Raw genomic sequence first — 18,124 nt, 5'->3', positions numbered from 1 at the left:
CATGCTGTGTCTAAGTATCTACTGTATATCCATCTATAAGTTCATTGTATTTTTAAGTGGAAGACCAGGCAGTGCCATTGTCCCTGACAATTTTTCATTGAGCATTGTTAATCCAATAATTAGAGCATTTTAGTTATAGTGGACTGTTTTGCACTGTTGGTTATTTATCTAGTTGTTTGTGTGTGTGCTAAACTTCAGGCTTCAAGTATTGAAGTAAAACAGGAATGGATCAAAAACATCCGGGAAGTAATTCAGGAGAGAATCATCCACCTCAAGGGTGCTCTGAAGGAGCCCATTCACTTGCCTAAGACACCTGCCAAACAGCGTAACAACAGTAAAAGGTGAGCCTCTCATTCTGCATTTGTTTCATTATGCAAGCGAAAACATTACTATGTTGCTTCACTGTCAGAAATAACATAGCATAAAACTGGAAATAAAATAATGAAACATTGCCATACACCCAACATCCAGTTATGTCGAGGTCTGATTTGGTGCTGTTTTGGCTGCTTTATATGGACTGAAGAAGGACCTCTGTTCCTGCTCATCAGTTGACCCAATCAACCTGTTTTTGGCAAATTATGAATCTGAGAACCCGGAGATAACCCACATGTCTATGACAGGAACATGTACACTCCTCACAGAAGGCAGCCTTGGCTAGGGTTCTTACCAGACACTAGAGCTATGAGGCAGCCGTGCTTAATGCCACCTCATCATTCCTTCTGGATATATTTACAATGTATCTTGAATTTTATATACCAGATTTCCTGTATATTACAATCATATGAAAGAGTATCTGCATTTTGCTTAGTGTTTAAAAACAGTGCAGATGCTGGAAAATCAATCATAAATAAAAGTCCAGATATGCTACATATTATATTTTAAAGAAAAGCAGCACTCCACCATAATGATTGCTGTATGTCAAAGATGCAGAGCATGTGCAAAAAAGCTGGTTGCTCACTGAAGGGTAATTGAAAGCAGCAGACAGTTTGGCAGACTGAACCTGATGTACAGTGTGCTTAAGTGTTTATTTAACCCATTTTGACATTCCTATCATTATTCACCATTGAGGTAAATTGTTGTGCTCAGTGTTATAAATAACTGAGTGAAAATAAACACAAAACCAAGAAGCAATATGCAAATCAGTCCCAGTAGCAGAGGCTACCAATGATACTGAGAAAACTGACATTTTATGTGCCCATCTGTCCAAAATCCGTATTATAAGAAAATCAGGAAATGCAAATTTATAAGAGCACTGTTTAAAGATACAGTATATAAGAATTCTTTCCCTTATTGAGAACATAAGCAAGATTACAAATGAAGGGAGTCCATTCAATCTAACTAGCTGGTTTGGTTCTCTCTAACCATGTTGTAAAGTTTTGGCTGCCCTCCTGATGAGCCGTCCTTACAGCATAAAAAACATGTTTAATTGAATGTTACTACAAACCGCTTTGCCACTTTATGATTAGTACGTATTTTAAAATCATGTTTTGAATGATCTGCACGTGGGTGGTATTTTTTTGTCCTCCTTTCTAACCCAGTGTTTTATCTTTGCAGGGACACTGGAGAGGATGCTGACAGCCAGGGAGATGGGAGTAGTCAGCCTGACACCATTTCTATAGCATCAAGAACATCCCAGAACACTGTGGACAGTGACAAGGTAGGGCATGGGTTTAATTAAACCCTTATCTGCGTGTCAGACAGGGACTTGAAAATCTTATCTTAGTCAGTCACCTGTAGCATCTTCTGGATGACATTTGCTATGTTCTATTTTAGCCTTTTCTGATTGAGTTGTTACTTAAGTAATGCTGTTTGTTGCTGGAGGTTTTGAAGCTACAACTTGCTGTCCTTCACGTTTTACTTTAAAAAAAAAATCTTCAAAAACGTAGTCAAAAGGCAAAATTGAATAAGCTTTTAAGATATGTTTGTTGACTTACCTTATTTGATTTTTCATTACTGTTATGCTGGACGGTAAAGGATGATCATGCTTATTTTGTTTGAATGTGATGCTGTAAAATCAATGGTACAGTATTGACAGTATAACAAAAATCTGAGTTTTACCTTATTCTTATTCAATAACTTTAATCTATTCATTAAAATTCCAGCCTGACCTAATTCACATGACTTTTTTCCTTCTGTAGTCTGTGGTGCTATTTATACCTAGGTTTTGAGAGCCCCGCCTCTATTTTGTCACATGACCCCTGAGTGACAAGTAAAATTCACTAGGGGTTTCCTATGCCTACCCTTTGTTTAAAGCAGGGACTAACTTTGATGCAGGTAAGGTGAGCATGTGGGTTTTATCAGGTCCGCTTCATATTGTCATAGTTATAATTTATACTTAAAGAAAAGGAGGCTCTTCTACTGAAATTTTGAAATAGATTAATCAAGGGTCTTTTTTAATCAGTAAACTTCATTTAACAGAAGTAAACAGCTCTGATTGACACACTAGGCGTTGATGAACTCTACATTTTGTACATCTAGTGTTTAGTGTTTAGAGAAAACTCCCTGGATTTCTTGTTTTTCTGTCTGCTTCTGTCCTCTACCCAATCTCTGCAATGATTTATTCTCCACAAGAGACTCCTAGTTAGACAGGCGGCCTGGTCCAGCTGCATCTTGTGGTTGCCAAGTGTACTTTTGGCCTGGCATCTAGTCAGACAACTACAGCACGGCTTGAAGTCCACATTTATTCTCTGTCCTGAATGTAGGTTCCAGTCGTACAGATGGCTGTAGCATGGTGACGTGGATTTGCCTTTCAGGCATGTCAGTGCAGACACTCAGATACTGTTCTGTCCTGGAGATTGTTTTTCTGTTTATGACAGCATATTAAAACACATGCTTAGAGGACGTGACAGGACTGAGTTAAACATACTGTATGATAAATGTGCTTGTTTTGGGAGAGCAAGAAAGTTCACAGAAGTGTAACACTTGCAAGGAAGACTTGGCAGAACTTTCATTGTTTGCTTATTTTTTCTGTTTTACTCAAGAACAGATAAAACAAGTTCATATAACTTTGGACTCCCAGCTGTTCTTCATCTCAGGAGTTTATAGCTTACTAGAACATTAGCGTATCAAACTTTTTATACAGCCAAGAGTATTGTTGTTTCAAACTAAAGAGGGCAGAATAGTTATAGTTATATTTTGATTTTCCCCATGTCAAAGATTTTAGTCAGCAATTCCCAATGGGTCTCAATTATGCCATCTTAAAGGACTGTTTATAGTTAAACAGATAAAGTTAGTCTTAACAAAATTAGTCTTAATCAGTTAAATCAGTTTTTTATAATTTTTTTTGAGTTTTTACTCTTACTGAACCCAGTACTGGACAGATGCTTATCCATTAAATGGAGGCCATTGTTGTCAGAAATCCCATTACACATATGTTTTCTCTAGAGTATTTTCTCTAAATTTGACAGCATTCTATTAGTTCTTTTAAAAGCATTATTCAAATGGAAGTTGACATTTTAAAGCTTTTGGTTACTTTGAATATGTTTCCATATCAATATTCTAATAACTTGTGCATGTGGTTTAGTCTGTAGCTTGCCCAACACCTCTTTAATCTATTGTTAATTCAGAGCAAAAAGAAAGCTCAGAGGCAAGTGATAAAAAGTGATAAACAAGATAAAAAAGCAAAATGTGCAAATGTTTAATCTGTGACTTAGCAGCTTCACCTTGATTTTTTAATATACGGTAGCTGTTTATTGTATTCAATCAAATAAATCCAAACGAAACTATATTGCTGTGTATTGTCATTAGTCATTACCATTATTTTTGTATCTCAGCAGACAAGGCAAATTGTATAAAGCACACTAGTAATTAAGCTGAAATACCAGATTTTAAAAAACACTTTGGACTCCAGTCATTCAAATTAAGGGTCAATAGTACAGTATTTCTTTATGCTTCTGTATTGTGAAACAGGTGAAATTGATAGTAGGTAATGTGTAATGTGCTACAGTATGTTTACCACTGTTACACAGCTGAGCTCTAAAGCACCATTCTACAACATTGTGCAAGGACTAGCGGTACATAACCTATTGAAAGAAAAGGAAATACTGCTGCCTCTTCCTGACTGTGCAAAGATTAAATACAACCGTGGTGACTGGCAAAACCTACTAGCTTTGCTAATGCCCGGGTTCTAAGGAACTTCTATCATAACCAGAAATAAAGATCTAAATAAATATTAAATATAAATAGTAGCCTGCCCAATGCAAGCAGGTCCAAAATTGTTTGTCAGTGATCGAGCAATCACTGAGTGAGTGTGGGTGTTACTTCTACTTCCTCACTATAGCTGAGCGAAACATTTCACGAGCACAAGTGGTTACTGCTGTGGATCCAGAAAGTGAATCATCATTTGTTCCAGAAAGCCTTCCCAATTGTCTGCATTAATATCCTATTTACCCACCAGACACTGAGTTGGCTGTTCCACACCAGCATAGGCTGACTCAGTCAGCCTCTCCTCCCTTTTTTTTTGGAGATGGGGACATTCTTTTTTTCCTCTTCCAGTTAGCCACTACTTATTACCCACCCAGACGCACACAACTTTGCTTTCCAACTTCCCCCCTCCTTTGTCTCCGCAATTTAGTGGAAACTTCAAATGTTTTCTTACTCTTATTTTTATTCTTCTTTTATTTCAGAACATATTTGAATGTTCTTGCCACAATTGCAGTTGCTTCAAATCTTGGCCCCACAGTTGAAAATGTACTACAGATAACTAACTCCAAGGAGAAAGGAGTTAAAGAAATCTCGATTTACATGACACCACCTATTGAGCGGAAGATTAGATTTCCACTGTAGTCTGATCTCACCTCCCACCCGTGAAGTCGCTGGCTTATAATAAACATTACGTGTGTTACTGTACATGCGTGTATTCTACATTTTCGAAGTCTGCTCAGAAAGCTTAGAGTTAGAAACACTGAAAACATTAAATTATGACCATTTGACAAAATAAGCCTTAGTTTAATTTATTCAAATGACATAGTTTATTGCACCAAACAACCTGTACAGTATCAAAAGTAGAAGTATGCAACGTGCTTAACATACAGGCATATAGAAGACTCAGAGTGTGTGGATTATATGTGCCCGTTTATATACTGTATAATAAAATGCCAACACATAGACCCAGATAGGTGTAATCCTGCTCTGAAGAGAAATTGTAGAGTTCAACCTACTGGTATTTTTAACAGGTGTTAGTCATTCTTTGGGGGAGGGTTCAAAAACAAAATGTTTCTGGCTAAAAGAAGTTGCAGTTACAGTTCCTGTATTTGTAGATGTGCAGTATAGTACGCTAAAATAAAAACAGTATATTGACAGACTGATAAATAACCAGAATGCAAATATTGGGAACAAAATATGAAAGTTCTTAAGGCAGTTTAGGAACAGAGGCTCATGGCTTCAGCGTAATGTAGATCATAAGGCTCTGCATTTCTAGGGTCTTATGAGCTTGAGTACTTATAAAGAGTTAGGTTTTTTCCCTGTAGACAAAGTTAACATTCACATATGCATGCTAGACCACCCAACTTATGGGATCCCATGCTAGTTTTGAGTTCAATAAACCAGGTTTTGTTCCATTTGCAAAATGATCTGATGATCTGGTTCATAAAAGGAATTAAATCAAATTTATTACAGCCCACTCTCGAGAGCTTGTCATTAAGCCCGTGTGCCTCCAGCCAAAGTTGTATTCTGCTCTTGTAACAAACCAATACTATAGGCAACACTGTTTCATCTGTAGGTCACAAGATCACCCTTGTGCTTGTAATCACGCCCCAGGCAGTGACTGTGTTAATGTTGGATATCTTTGACAACTCGCACAGTAGAGAAACTGTAGGCAGAAGTGCAGGTGCTGCAGGATATGTTTTTTTATCCCTCTACGATTGCTTGAGGAGAGCCACTAGATCAGGAGTTGATAGTGATTAGGTATTTAGAGTACAGCAGTGTTTTTTAGCTTCAAATATTGGAGGATAAAACAGTATCATGCCCAAGTGGATGAACTTTAAGCCGTCAAAGGAGATTAGCCCTGTAAGTAATATAATAAGATTATTTGTACAAGGTATCCAATCACACATAAACTAAGTAAAAGTTTGAATAATAACAATATGACTACATATAAAATGTAAAATTTAATGTTTTTAAGGCAATAGTGTTGAAATGATGTGACCTGTTCTGAAATGTATTTTTAGTTTGACTTGAGGCAGAAGGGAGATTGTTTTGGACAACATTTTTGTCAGTATAGCAGTGATATTTGATATTTGAGATTTTGGATTATTCATTTCAAAAGCACCACTTTGTGAAAGCAGAGGGCTTTTATTGGTCTTCTCTGTGTTGCAGTGAAGTGGTTAAGTTTTTCTACTCATACTAAAGGCAGGAAGCAGACTAATAAAGGCGGTGGAACTAGTCTGCCTAGCAATTACAGAGGCAACGATTCAAAAGGAAGAGTCTAATTTTAATGGCTGCCTTGGTGTTTTGCTCTACAACCACAAAATAGTCAAAATTTTGTTTTATAGTAATACAGTACGATCTTGACAGCTATCATTCTTCACTTTTATATTAAGTGGGGGGAAAAGTAAAGGCATAACAAGCATTTTTATTGTCTTGGGAAAAGAAATCCAACGAAGATCATAAAATGGAAAAATGGAAGCATTTCTGGTGATGTTGTACAGTTAAAGTTTTTGTATAACCTTTTTCACATCCCATGAACATAATCCTGATCCTAAATATGTGCATAACTGCAGAAGGTTATCCTTGTTAATGTTGTTTGGACAACTGTAGTTTCTCCCACTACAACTGTGTAATCATTCTGGTTTGTGTGGTATCTAGTATGTTAAAAGACCTGATTATCTGCAAGCGATTTTAAATATATACAGTACTGTTGTGACTTGCAGCACATGCTTCATACCAAGCCAGGTGAATAGTCTATACTGTAGGTGGTTTCCTAAGTTATTTTTCTGTCCTTTTAAGGTTCAGTTGATAACATTGGAACCTGCTGTTATTTTGACCATTAAATAAAATATAAAGGGCTATGGGGATGATTAATGAGGATTACAGGTTTACATAGCTGAATTATATGCCTGGACAGTTTCACCTTATGGGTTCTCCCTCAAATACAGAATCTATTTCCACTTATAATACAGAATCACTGCAGAAATGCTTTGTTTTATTTTATTTTTGTTTCTTCACAGCTGCAAGAGAATACCTCTTTTTTACCGTAATGAAAATCAAACTGCTGTCTTGAAATAAAATATCCATAACAAAGCCCTTTCCCATTAAATTCAAATCTGAGCACTTTTCAGCATGGTTATCTTTTGTGAGATATTGTACTATCTCTTCATCCCCAGAAGTTGCCTGGCAACCAGCCTTGCATTTTCTCTTCTCAGGTTGATGTGATACTATACAGATGGTAGTTGGGGTAAACATGTTGGGGCTCCTTTGCCTATCCACATAAACCTAAAGCCATAACAGGGACAAAACAATATGTAGTGAAAAATATGATCCATCTCTAGTCCATGAGTGTAGCAGATACGTTGTTTTGCATTTCTAAGTTGAGTTTCAAGGAAAGATTAGTGTTGCACAAATACACCCATCATCTCAGCTGGAGTGAGAACTTTTATAAGGTAAGAAGGAGGAGCGTAGAAGTACCCAGGTTAAATATCACTTTAGTAGTAGTGTGAATCATGTTTTGCATATAAGATATTTTTTTTTGCTGTGATTGTAATCATGAACTGCAATTTTAACCTGACTTTTGTGAGTATGTAGAGTAGATGTAAATGATTTGCATGTATTTTTTAGTTGTATTACCAGGACTGAGTGGCATCAATAATCTGAAAGTCACTCAGTCATAGTAAAAACCGAAGAAGCCTGCAACCTCAGAGCATAGTCTGTGCAAAGTGGGACTGCAGGCTGCACAGGGTACTCCAGTTCAGGGCACATGCATATGGATAATGAAGAAACACCACTTTATCAGAATGACTCTGGAAGATGGGAATCAGAGGCATTCTGTGCTGTGCTGTGTGGTAGCAGTGTCAAACCATTGTGCTATTGAAGCATGGGAGATGCCAAGTTTTAATAATACTAAAGATAGCATCTTTCACAGTCAGACTTTCTCAATTAATGGATTGACAGTAGAGTTTGGACACAATTATCTCCTCTCAACTGCTTGGCCTCTGCAAATCAGATTCTGTTTTCTTCAACCCTTGATGCCTGACAAAAAAAAAACTTTGCCTATTATGGGGGTGATAACAGCATAGTTGTAAAGTAATTTGCAATATCAGCAATATTGCACCAAAAACTGCAGCTGCAGAAGCTAGAAGAAATGCATTGTAATTCAAGAATGCCATTAACTTGGCTTTCCAATGTTAGATTTCACTGTTAACAGTAAACTATACAGATTATTTCGGAATGTATGGAAGCGAAGAACAAAGGCTGGAAATGGACAGGGATCTGAAAGAATAAGAAGTACATACTGTACGTGAAAATGCGACATTGGAATATTGCATTGTGTTTGGGCAGTGACAGACGTTTCAGATAATTTACACTCTTCCGGTGTGGAAACGTGCAGACTTATGCAGAACAGCTTAATCAACAACCATATGAAAAACAGGCACCTTTGTCTCTTGTAAGTTATGTGCTGATTTTACAATTTTGTGATAACATGCTCTGGTTCTATTTGAATTACCTCCTATTGACCTGCCACAACGCATAGTCATGGCATGCACACAGTAGATGCAGTAACTGTGGTATTTTTTTTTCTTTGCTTACTTGTTTAAACATATACGTTCTCTATCATAAGTTGAACAAACTGAGGGTAACGCCTTGAGAAATTATTTCTCCACCCCTTCCTGGGATGCAGTGTGTTTTGAGGCCTCAGAATATACCTTGGAGTAAAAAACAAAATCCTGGCTACCCCATTTTGCAAGAGGTTGCACCTCTAATATCCAAACCACCAGGTATTCCCATCACCTGTTTGGATGGAATGTGCTCCCACGTGTCTCTAGAGCAGTGTCTGCTGTGGGGACAGTTCACCTCCTAATGCTTTACACAGCCACAGTGGCATTTTCCTTCCCTTGGAGGTCCTGCCACTTTTTCAGTACCTGTGTCACGGTCCTCGTGGTAACTCTGATAGCATTATTAATTCAATTCAAGGTGCTTTATTAGCATGACAGATGGGTCCAATCAGTGTTGCCAAAGCAAATAAAAATAATAAAATTAACATGGAACAAAACAAAAAATAGAAGTAAAATAAAATCTACAGACATATTACAGACATTTACAACAAAGACATATTATAAAATATTGACATATACTGTAGGCGGCTGGAGCATTATTGGGAGACAGACTCACTGTTCCTCAGGCTGTGACAGGAGATCACATACTGGGCTGCCAGATCAACTGAGTTCCCTCCTCCCTCTCCCAGTAGGATTGGGACCCGTTGTGACTCTGGCAGGTGTGGGAACTCTGGGATTAGATTTCTGAATTTCGGGAATAATGTTTCTCTAATCCCACAGTATCTTATTTTAGTATTATTATCTCTTACCACTACAGAGAATGATGTATCCTTTGTTCTCTTATCTTTTGTTGGCAGAAGCAAATCTCGGTCAAATTCTGAGTTACTTTTGCCACCCTTTCAGCCAACAAACTCTGAATGACTTTGTTTCCCTGTATCTGTTATTTACTGTATAGATTGTTTAATCTTTGAACTGATGTTTGCACTGATGAAAGTATGTACTCTAACTTCACCTCACTAAACTATGAAAATGTCTGCTAGGAAGCCAGGTGATCATGGTGACAATCAAGGAGTAGCAGTGTTCAGCGCTGTGTCTGCAGTGAGCCCACGAGTGACTGTAATCCAGTTCCAGCAGGAATTAATAAATGTGGTAGTGAAATCAGGGTGTATGTGATTTCAATTTTTTTTTCTTGTACAATTTAGATTCTCCTATCATGTATCTCCTTTTTTATTAGAAAAAGATAGCAGCAGGTGAACTGTTGGTCAATCTAAGCAGCATTATATTTTACATTTTTTATACTGAAACAATTCATAGAGTATCTGCCATATACAGTTTCACCTGTTTATTAATTGGATGGCGCTCATCTTGTTAGGAGATGAAACATGGTCACACGTCCTTTGTTTGACCTCCTTGTTACCTCCTGAGTATGAAACAACAAAAAGGGTCACATCATATGCGTGGTAAGAAAAATGTACGGTACGTGTGAGTTTACACATGCAAAGATGATATTTGTATACATAAAATGCACATCGGTTCACTGTTTTGAGTCCGTAACAATACTACAGTTCAGTGGAAATGCCGCAGCTCAGTGAAAAATTGACCGTGACGTTTCTAGGGCAATCGGGGATGCTTCCATCCACCATTCATTTCAACAGCCTTACCAGCAGACAGAAAGCACCTATAATTGGCCTGGTATGATTAATTATGTTTAATTATGTGGAACAAACGTGGTGAGGAATCACTTCTGCACTGCAACGACTATAGTTTTATGAGAGTGGGGTCATGGAAGACTCATACACCTTATAATAGTAATTAGTCAAGTAAGAGTTCATATGCAAATACCTCCGCAGTGGTAACTGATTGACTCATTGTCACCATCTGCAGATTGTAAGTAAAAGTGCATAATAACGACCTGGATGTTGGCAAAAGATGGTGCTTTCTGTCTGAGCTGTAGTGCTGTATTTATTTGGCTATGGCTGAACATTATTACACAGAAAAAAACATGAAGTTGCTGAGCTTTCTGTAAGGAAACATTAAAAATTAGGTAGAAATGGGTAGTTGTGTGTATGTAGAAAGAAGGAGATTCATGACAAGCTCAGTGCTGTGGTTGATGGGAGTATCTCCGTTGTGCAGCAGTACGTTGGCATTTTGAGACCTGCGCCCATAGCTGTAGCATCACCAATGTCAACACAGTCCATTAATCTTTCAGAATGATGATGTTTGTTCCCACACGGCGAAAGCTAATGTGAATTTCCTGGGATCATTGTAAGGCACTGGCCTACCAAGTACATATTGTATGAGCATCTCGGTGTCAAATACTGATAGATATTGTCACTGATATGGCAGTCACACTAGATATAGACTGGAGGAACACATCCGTTGTCATTGTAGACATACAGCACGGTAATAGGTATAGTTCACTTGCTGTATGTAGGAGCACCTACCCATTGACAGGTGACTATTGGACCTTCTTGATGATGTAGTCATCCTCTACAAACTTTATCCTACTCATAATCTAAAAAGTGGTATGTCTAAATTATTTTGGTATATTTAAAGGTATTTTAATCAGTTAATACTTGGAGACCTTAGCACCACTGTGCAGCATCCACCTGGATGATGCGACGGCAGCCATAGTACACCAGTACGCTCACCACACATCAGCTATCAGTGAGGAGGAGATTAATGAAGACAGTTCATAGATGGAGATGATTATGAGGCCATGATTAGTAATGCCAAGGGGGAAATTTTACCAGGACCAGCATAACACATCAGTTCTTTACGAGAAATGCCCTGGGATTTTTGATGATCATGGGGATTACATCTCGTCCAAAGGTCAGAACCTTTTTTACAGTGTAGTGTAATTGAGGGCATTAGGACCTGCACAGACCACAGGGTGAGCGCTCCCTACTGGTGCAGTTAACACCTCTTCTAACAGCAGCCTTAGCTTTTCCAGGAAGTCTCTCATCCAGGTACTGGCCAGGCTCACATCTGGTTAGCTTCAGCAGGTTGCCATTTGTGAGTTTCAGGATGATATAACTTCTGGCTGGTTTATCTTTTAGTGGAATTGGCATTTGATTCTGAGCTGTATTGGCACAGCATGGATGTCTCAAAGCTCTGTGAAATATGAGGCTTATTCTCATATAAGATAAAGGTAATCTTTTCATGATAACAGGCAGTGAAAAATATTCTTGACTAAATGACTTCATTGGATATAGTCTGAAATGTTTTATGAATTATAAATGGAGATTTTCCTTTTAAATCTACACGCTAGTTATTATGTACTGTTTCTAATTATTGTAGGTAAGTACCTCGGTATTATCAAGTCCTTAAAAACGCTCATACTCTGTAAAATTATGCCATAGGATATGGAGGGCCTACAGTCAAAATGTTCTTATTTACTTTATGAGATGTTATTATGTTATAGAACATATTAAAATCTAAAATTAACATTTTACTTTTAGTTTTTAATAGTACTTAAAATTTAATTGTGGTGTTGGATTGTCTTAGGGTTGTTACTGAGGAGCAATAAATGCAGCGATGTTTACTTCACGTTTTTTGCCAGTTAAAAACAACTCTTTGTGACTGAAATAGAAAAAGCTATTTAATAATGTATCCATGACAAAACAGACTGCTTGGTCATAATTCACCACAGCACCAAAAACTACATACTATTTTGGAACCTACAATTTCAAAGTTTTGGATTTTGTCAGTTAGCATTTCTAAATATTTACAAAGACTGCTATTGAAATCCAATGGAATTTCTATCATATACAGTTCATTTGATAAAATATTTCCTGAAGCATGAGAGTGAAGTAAAGGGGAAAGTAGATTTTCAGATTTTAAGTGAGATTTAAATAACTGAAATCTTAGGAAACTCCAAAACAAACCAGAAGCAGTTTATTTGTTTAGTGAGATATATAATTGCCCTGAGCAGACAGCAGCTCGCATGTTTCCATTGGCTGGTTTGTCAGATGCAGCGTTGGCCCCAGTAGGAGTTGGAGATCAAAGCAACCCATCTTGGCTGCAAACAAGGTTTGTGTGTGTGCGTGTGTGCGTGCGTGCGTGTGCAGCAAGCGAATCTGACAAGGGCTTGTGCGAGAGTAAGCACTGGAGGATTCAGGCAACAGGTTAGCAGGCATGAAGGACTGTTGCTGTGGTCCAAAGCTGATATATAAGATTTCAGGGGCTGTGACAGATACTCTTTCATCGTTGGAACTTGCACATTACAGGGTAAGATGCTCTGTATTATACCGGATGTGGAGTCCAATGAAATTCTGAAAAGAGTGATTGAATAAGTGTCAGTATACATGTTTAAATGCATGTACAGTATGTGTTGTTTTAAAAGCTTAATTAGGCACCGTTATTCATTTAATATTCAGGCACATCTAGGAAAACGTTTGAAACCACAACTGCATATACAGTAGTAAATACAGAATTCACTTCCACTTTCTTAAGAGCAGGACATATAACTTTGATTTCATATTCCTTTTAAAAAGATATTGAACTTCTCCACACTTGCAAGAAAGTATTCACTCACAGTTTATTTTAATTTTGTTTACCTTAGATTGAGATGAGGTGGTAACATTAACACTGTAGAAACATTTATAAATTAAAATAGCTGACTAGTTTAGAATAGAATTGTTTTTACTAAGATATTCAGTTTAATTATAGGGAATAACAGATGTGTACAGTATATATAGTTATCATAATGACTGTTGAATAGTATTTTGTTGAAATGGAAATATCTTTTGTTTGACTTTGCCTGACCCATCAGTTGTCTAATATCTTATATCTTAGATTCACGTGGCAAACAATGTTTCTGGTCTAGTACTGCGGGACTATAATATTAAAGAGCTGTTGAGCATGGCGTAGATCCATATGGTGATACACACTTCTTACTATCAAAAAATAACTTCAATTGTCATTAGTACTTTCTTTATATTTGTTTTAGGTATTAGGCATAATTAGGCAATAAATCTTTGGATTAGGCTTCATTGCTCTCAGTGGTGTGATGGACATCTCTTGTATGTTACTGCATTGTGTATTACTATATTCTCTAAAGAATGTCTTTAGTGTCTGATCTGTCTTTTACAGTTCTTCACCTACTTCTTACATAAAATCCATACTTATTTATGTACTAGACACCAGTCATTTCCTTCTCCAGCTGCTATCAATTTTCTGTTCATCTTGGCTTTCCTTTATTTGTCGGAGATGTCCCTTTTATATGTGATCATCCTTAGAGCTAGGCTTTGCAGAAAACAATGGATTATTGAGTATTGTTCACTCTAGTTTTTGCGCTCTTCCTCTTGGGAGAGGTGTCTTGAAAAATATGCCGAAGTCCTTGCCTCTAGCAATTATTCATTGACAGCCACAGTTTTGCCCGTCTTCATCTGGTATGAGCAAAACGCATCTGCCATTCCAGGCAATAATGAGTGCTGTTGCTGAATTTCAAGAGATTCATTTTTGAAATATTGAATTTGTATTCCTGGGTTTGAAAATGTGCCACGTTTAGTGCATGAAGTTGCTTAAAACTAAAACCCATGTAAACATTACTTGTAACAGCGGGTATTTGAATCCATTAACTGAAAAGGGTATGTATAAAAAGTAAGACTTATTTTCTTCTTGTGGACTAATCTCAATAACACATTTTCAGTATGTGTTAACTCCAGCATTTAAGCTAATATTCACTTTTTTAATATTGCAAATTCTCGCCTATCTAAAATTCTCCTTTGATTCAGTAAGTGAAGCCATTTTTAACCTGTGTGCCTGATCTGCTGACACACAATGGTTTCCTCTATGTGTCCGCCACCCTAATATGTAAAGTACGTTAGAACGAAAAATGCAATGAATAGGATAAATACAAGGAATAAATTAGTTACATGTAGATCATTTGCACCACTTTTATATTTAATAATTTACATTGCCTTCACTTTGACAAACTGGTTTTAATCTAAAGATAATATTAAGAACGAATTCAATTCCTTGCTTTACTTTAACAGTGTGGTTAAAAATACAGATTTTCTATACTGCTTTCTATATATCCTTTCATTATAGTGCTTGTAAGGACTGCACCATTTTCCCTGCCAATAAATTAAAACAATTAAATATGGATCAATTTGAGTGTCTTGCCAAGAACTGAATAGATGGGCTAAACAAGTTCTAATTAGAATCTGCAGAGTTTATCTTAATATTATGCAGTCCAGAAAGTAGGATCAGTCTAAAACAATTAAATATTTTATTGGCCAACAGAAGATCCAGATTTAGTATGTTTAAAGCAAAAAAGCCATAGCCCTGCTTGGGCATAAAAGAGTGTTAACCTTTCAACAATCATGTTAATGTGCTTAAGGAAGTAAGCTCATTAGAGTAACCTCTGCACATAACTGATAGTTTTACATATCAATTTGAATTTGAGTTAAGGAGATTTTTGGATTGAATAAGAGTGATTTACATATTCCATTTTACTTTCTTCAGAATTGCATGTAACCCTAACTTAGCTGCAACATTATTGGTGCTTTTTACTTTAGTGCACTAACTGAAACACTCAGGTACAATTCAAATTTTACATGATGAAAAATGTGCTGTGCTTGACTGTAGTTTCAGTAACTTAATTATTTTTTAAATGTATTTTTTTCCAGAATTTAATGTGTATTTCAGTTAACATACATTTCTTGGCTACGTGTTTTATTATTCAAATTCTAACTGCCAATACTGAATATGTATTGTAGTTTGTAGGGGTGAAATGTTATTACAGTATATCATGAATGTTCATGTTGTTGTGGAGTTTTCCTGATAAACTAATAGAACTTAATAGAAACTAATTTTATTTTCCTGTTTATGCCACTATGTGTATGAGCTTTTCCAGTAAGGGGTGGTACTTTAATTAAAGTTGCACGAAAGACAAAATCTGAGCAAATATTTCTTCTTTACTACTACCAGCGTGTGGATATAGAAAACTATTAGAAACTGTCATAAATAGAAACAGTACCAGGACTTGATTGTGTTCAAGTGAAAAACAATGCACTGAACTGATTAAGACTGCCACATGCTTGGAATGTACAAGGGATATCTATTCCAGTACTTTGCTGTTTTATATGAAACAGCTGAACTCTGGTTTTAGCATTATATGGAAAACAGAATTAAGAACAACACATTTTGATCAGCAATTGTAACTCATTGCAAAATTTACCGAAATGCAGGAAAAATCCAAATAAAACTTTCAGTATCTGTTACACAATGTACTTTAAGGTTGAATACTGTCATTTAATTTTTGTATTTAATCTGAATAGCACCCATTTTGTCAAAACCTTCCCTTTTCTTCTTTTGAAATGAGAACGATTGATCCTGAGCAATCCCGAGAGCTCCAGACTTCTCATTTAACCATTATTTGCTGTTGAAAAGTAGATTCCAAAGTTGATGTTTTTATATCCTGCTTCAAATTCTAGGAAATGTATCTGTTTCGAGCTACAGAGACAGAAAAAGCCTTGCTGACTTGCAGAGTTAACAGGCATGACATCAGCACAGTGTAGTAAGTGAAAGCAGGTGGACAGGAAAAGGGAGAGGCGGCATGGCTGTGACATTTGCCAGGAGAAGTGATGGATTCTACAGGCTGGGTTTCTTTGTGCAGCTTCACCAACCAAGTGTGGGCTTTATAATTTCTGACTGACCTATAGCATTTATTAATCTGATTTGTGTCTGTGAGACTTTCTCTAATAGCTGTTGGATATAAACAAAAAGAGTTTGACCCAGACATAATCCAAAAGAAAACAGGTTTTGAATTAAAAAAAGCATATGCTAACAAACTTGGGCATTATTGCAATTACAGATATATGGAGGATTACTGCTTATTTTTATTGAGTGAAGACATTACTTTTCCAATGTACTGTACAGTACGTCTTTTCAGAGTTTGAAAATAAAATGTTCTTCTCTCTATAGTAACTGTGAGGGATTTGCAAATGAGTAAGTTAGACAAAGGAAAAAAGCTGACTAATGCCACTGATAAAACTGGTTCTTTTGCAAAGTTCAGCAGAATGTGTCCAGAATGGATGGCAATGAGGCGTGCATTGTAGTCCTGGCAACACTGCACAGGTACCCTTCCATGCAATTCTTACATTCTTACCTTATACTTCACATACAATATTTATAAAGAGTGAATGTTTACTTGATGTTCTGAGAATTTCAAAATGTGTGTAAGTTAAGAAAAATAATAATTTAGTAGCTATGTAAGTAGAGGAAATGTTTCAAATACGCCAACGTTTATTTTTGTATGCTTTTAACCTTTATCCCTTTAAAATGTTTAGTCAAATATTCTTTTAATATTCTTTTTCTTCTCCTATGTGTAAAAATACCTCCTCTTTCCAGCTTTAACTGAACATTCCATAGTTTTCACTTGTGACCTCTTGTTCACATTTCACTGTCATTTTGAAGAAGTTCATTGAGTTGCCCTAATGCCTTTTGGGATTTTGATTACTTGACTCAGATTCACTTGGAGTCTTCCCTATTCAAGACTAAAAAGATTGCATTCTCTTTAAAAAAACAACTGTTCTCTTTTTATATTGATTCCTACTAGAGAAGAAACCTGTTATGGCTGACTGGAAATTGTAAATGATATTCTAAATAATGTCTAGGAAACATTTTGCACAGGTTTGCACAACCATAAAATCACTTGATTGATATTCAACATTTTCTAGCAAAATATTACAAAATTCAGTCTAATTTTTTATAATTGTACATTCTGTCTGCCGTAGGCAGAAGTAGTTCTCTGTGTAGCCAGTGAGATGCTGACCATTTGTTTTTATTTTTGATAATGTGAATCCATTTATTTTGTTCAATTTAACATACCCACGCTTTCAGATTTTATGAACCTGTAAACACTGAGCTCTTTAATGAAAGAATAACAACATCATGCTCTAGAGTGCAGCACTGGCACGAGATAGCAGTTAATGGGAAATGGATGTTGTTTGCTAATGAACATCACAGGGAAGACAATTTCTCAGGGAGAAGTGCAGGTGTGGGAGCAGGTTATTGCACTGCTGTAAAATTGCTGGCCAAATTCATTACAAAGGAGTGACACCATGTAGCCTATGCAAGCCTAAAAGATTTAAGCCAAAATGTTATATCCACATTTTGTAGTTTAGCATGTCATCTTTAGTTCTTTCATCAGATTCATTTTTTCTCTTTTGAAAGCTCTTATTTTTATTGTTATGTTTTAGTCACCATATCTGAAAGCTATTATACACCCAGCCAACCAGCATACCAACATGAGAAATGGGGGAAAACAATGTGGTTTGCAACATTTAATGGATCAGTAGGCTTCTGAAATGATTGCACATGTTATAACTCCGTTAAATGAACTTTTCAATTAAAAAAACACAAAGTGCTGAAATCTGTTGTATCCCTATCTTTCTTTGTTTTTTCTG

General features: G+C 36.5%; 1 protein-coding gene across 4 annotated transcripts in view; it reads left to right on the top strand.

The window, feature by feature from the left end:
- The window catches only part of kalrna (kalirin RhoGEF kinase a), a 195,236-nt gene that overhangs the window by 133,086 nt on the left and 44,026 nt on the right, over nt 1-18,124 (top strand). For all 4 annotated transcript variants that reach the window (XM_069196821.1, XM_015358771.2, XM_015358770.2 and 1 more), the window contains 2 exons: nt 199-341; nt 1,555-1,657. In XM_069196821.1, coding sequence (XP_069052922.1) covers nt 199-341; nt 1,555-1,657 — 246 coding nt within the window. The remainder of the gene's footprint in view (nt 1-198; nt 342-1,554; nt 1,658-18,124) is intronic.

Source organism: Lepisosteus oculatus, chromosome 12 (assembly GCF_040954835.1).
Source record: "Lepisosteus oculatus isolate fLepOcu1 chromosome 12, fLepOcu1.hap2, whole genome shotgun sequence".
NCBI lineage: Eukaryota > Metazoa > Chordata > Actinopteri > Semionotiformes > Lepisosteidae > Lepisosteus > Lepisosteus oculatus.
Note: the sequence above shows the minus strand (reverse complement) of the source record. Positions and strands in the feature narration are given on the sequence as shown.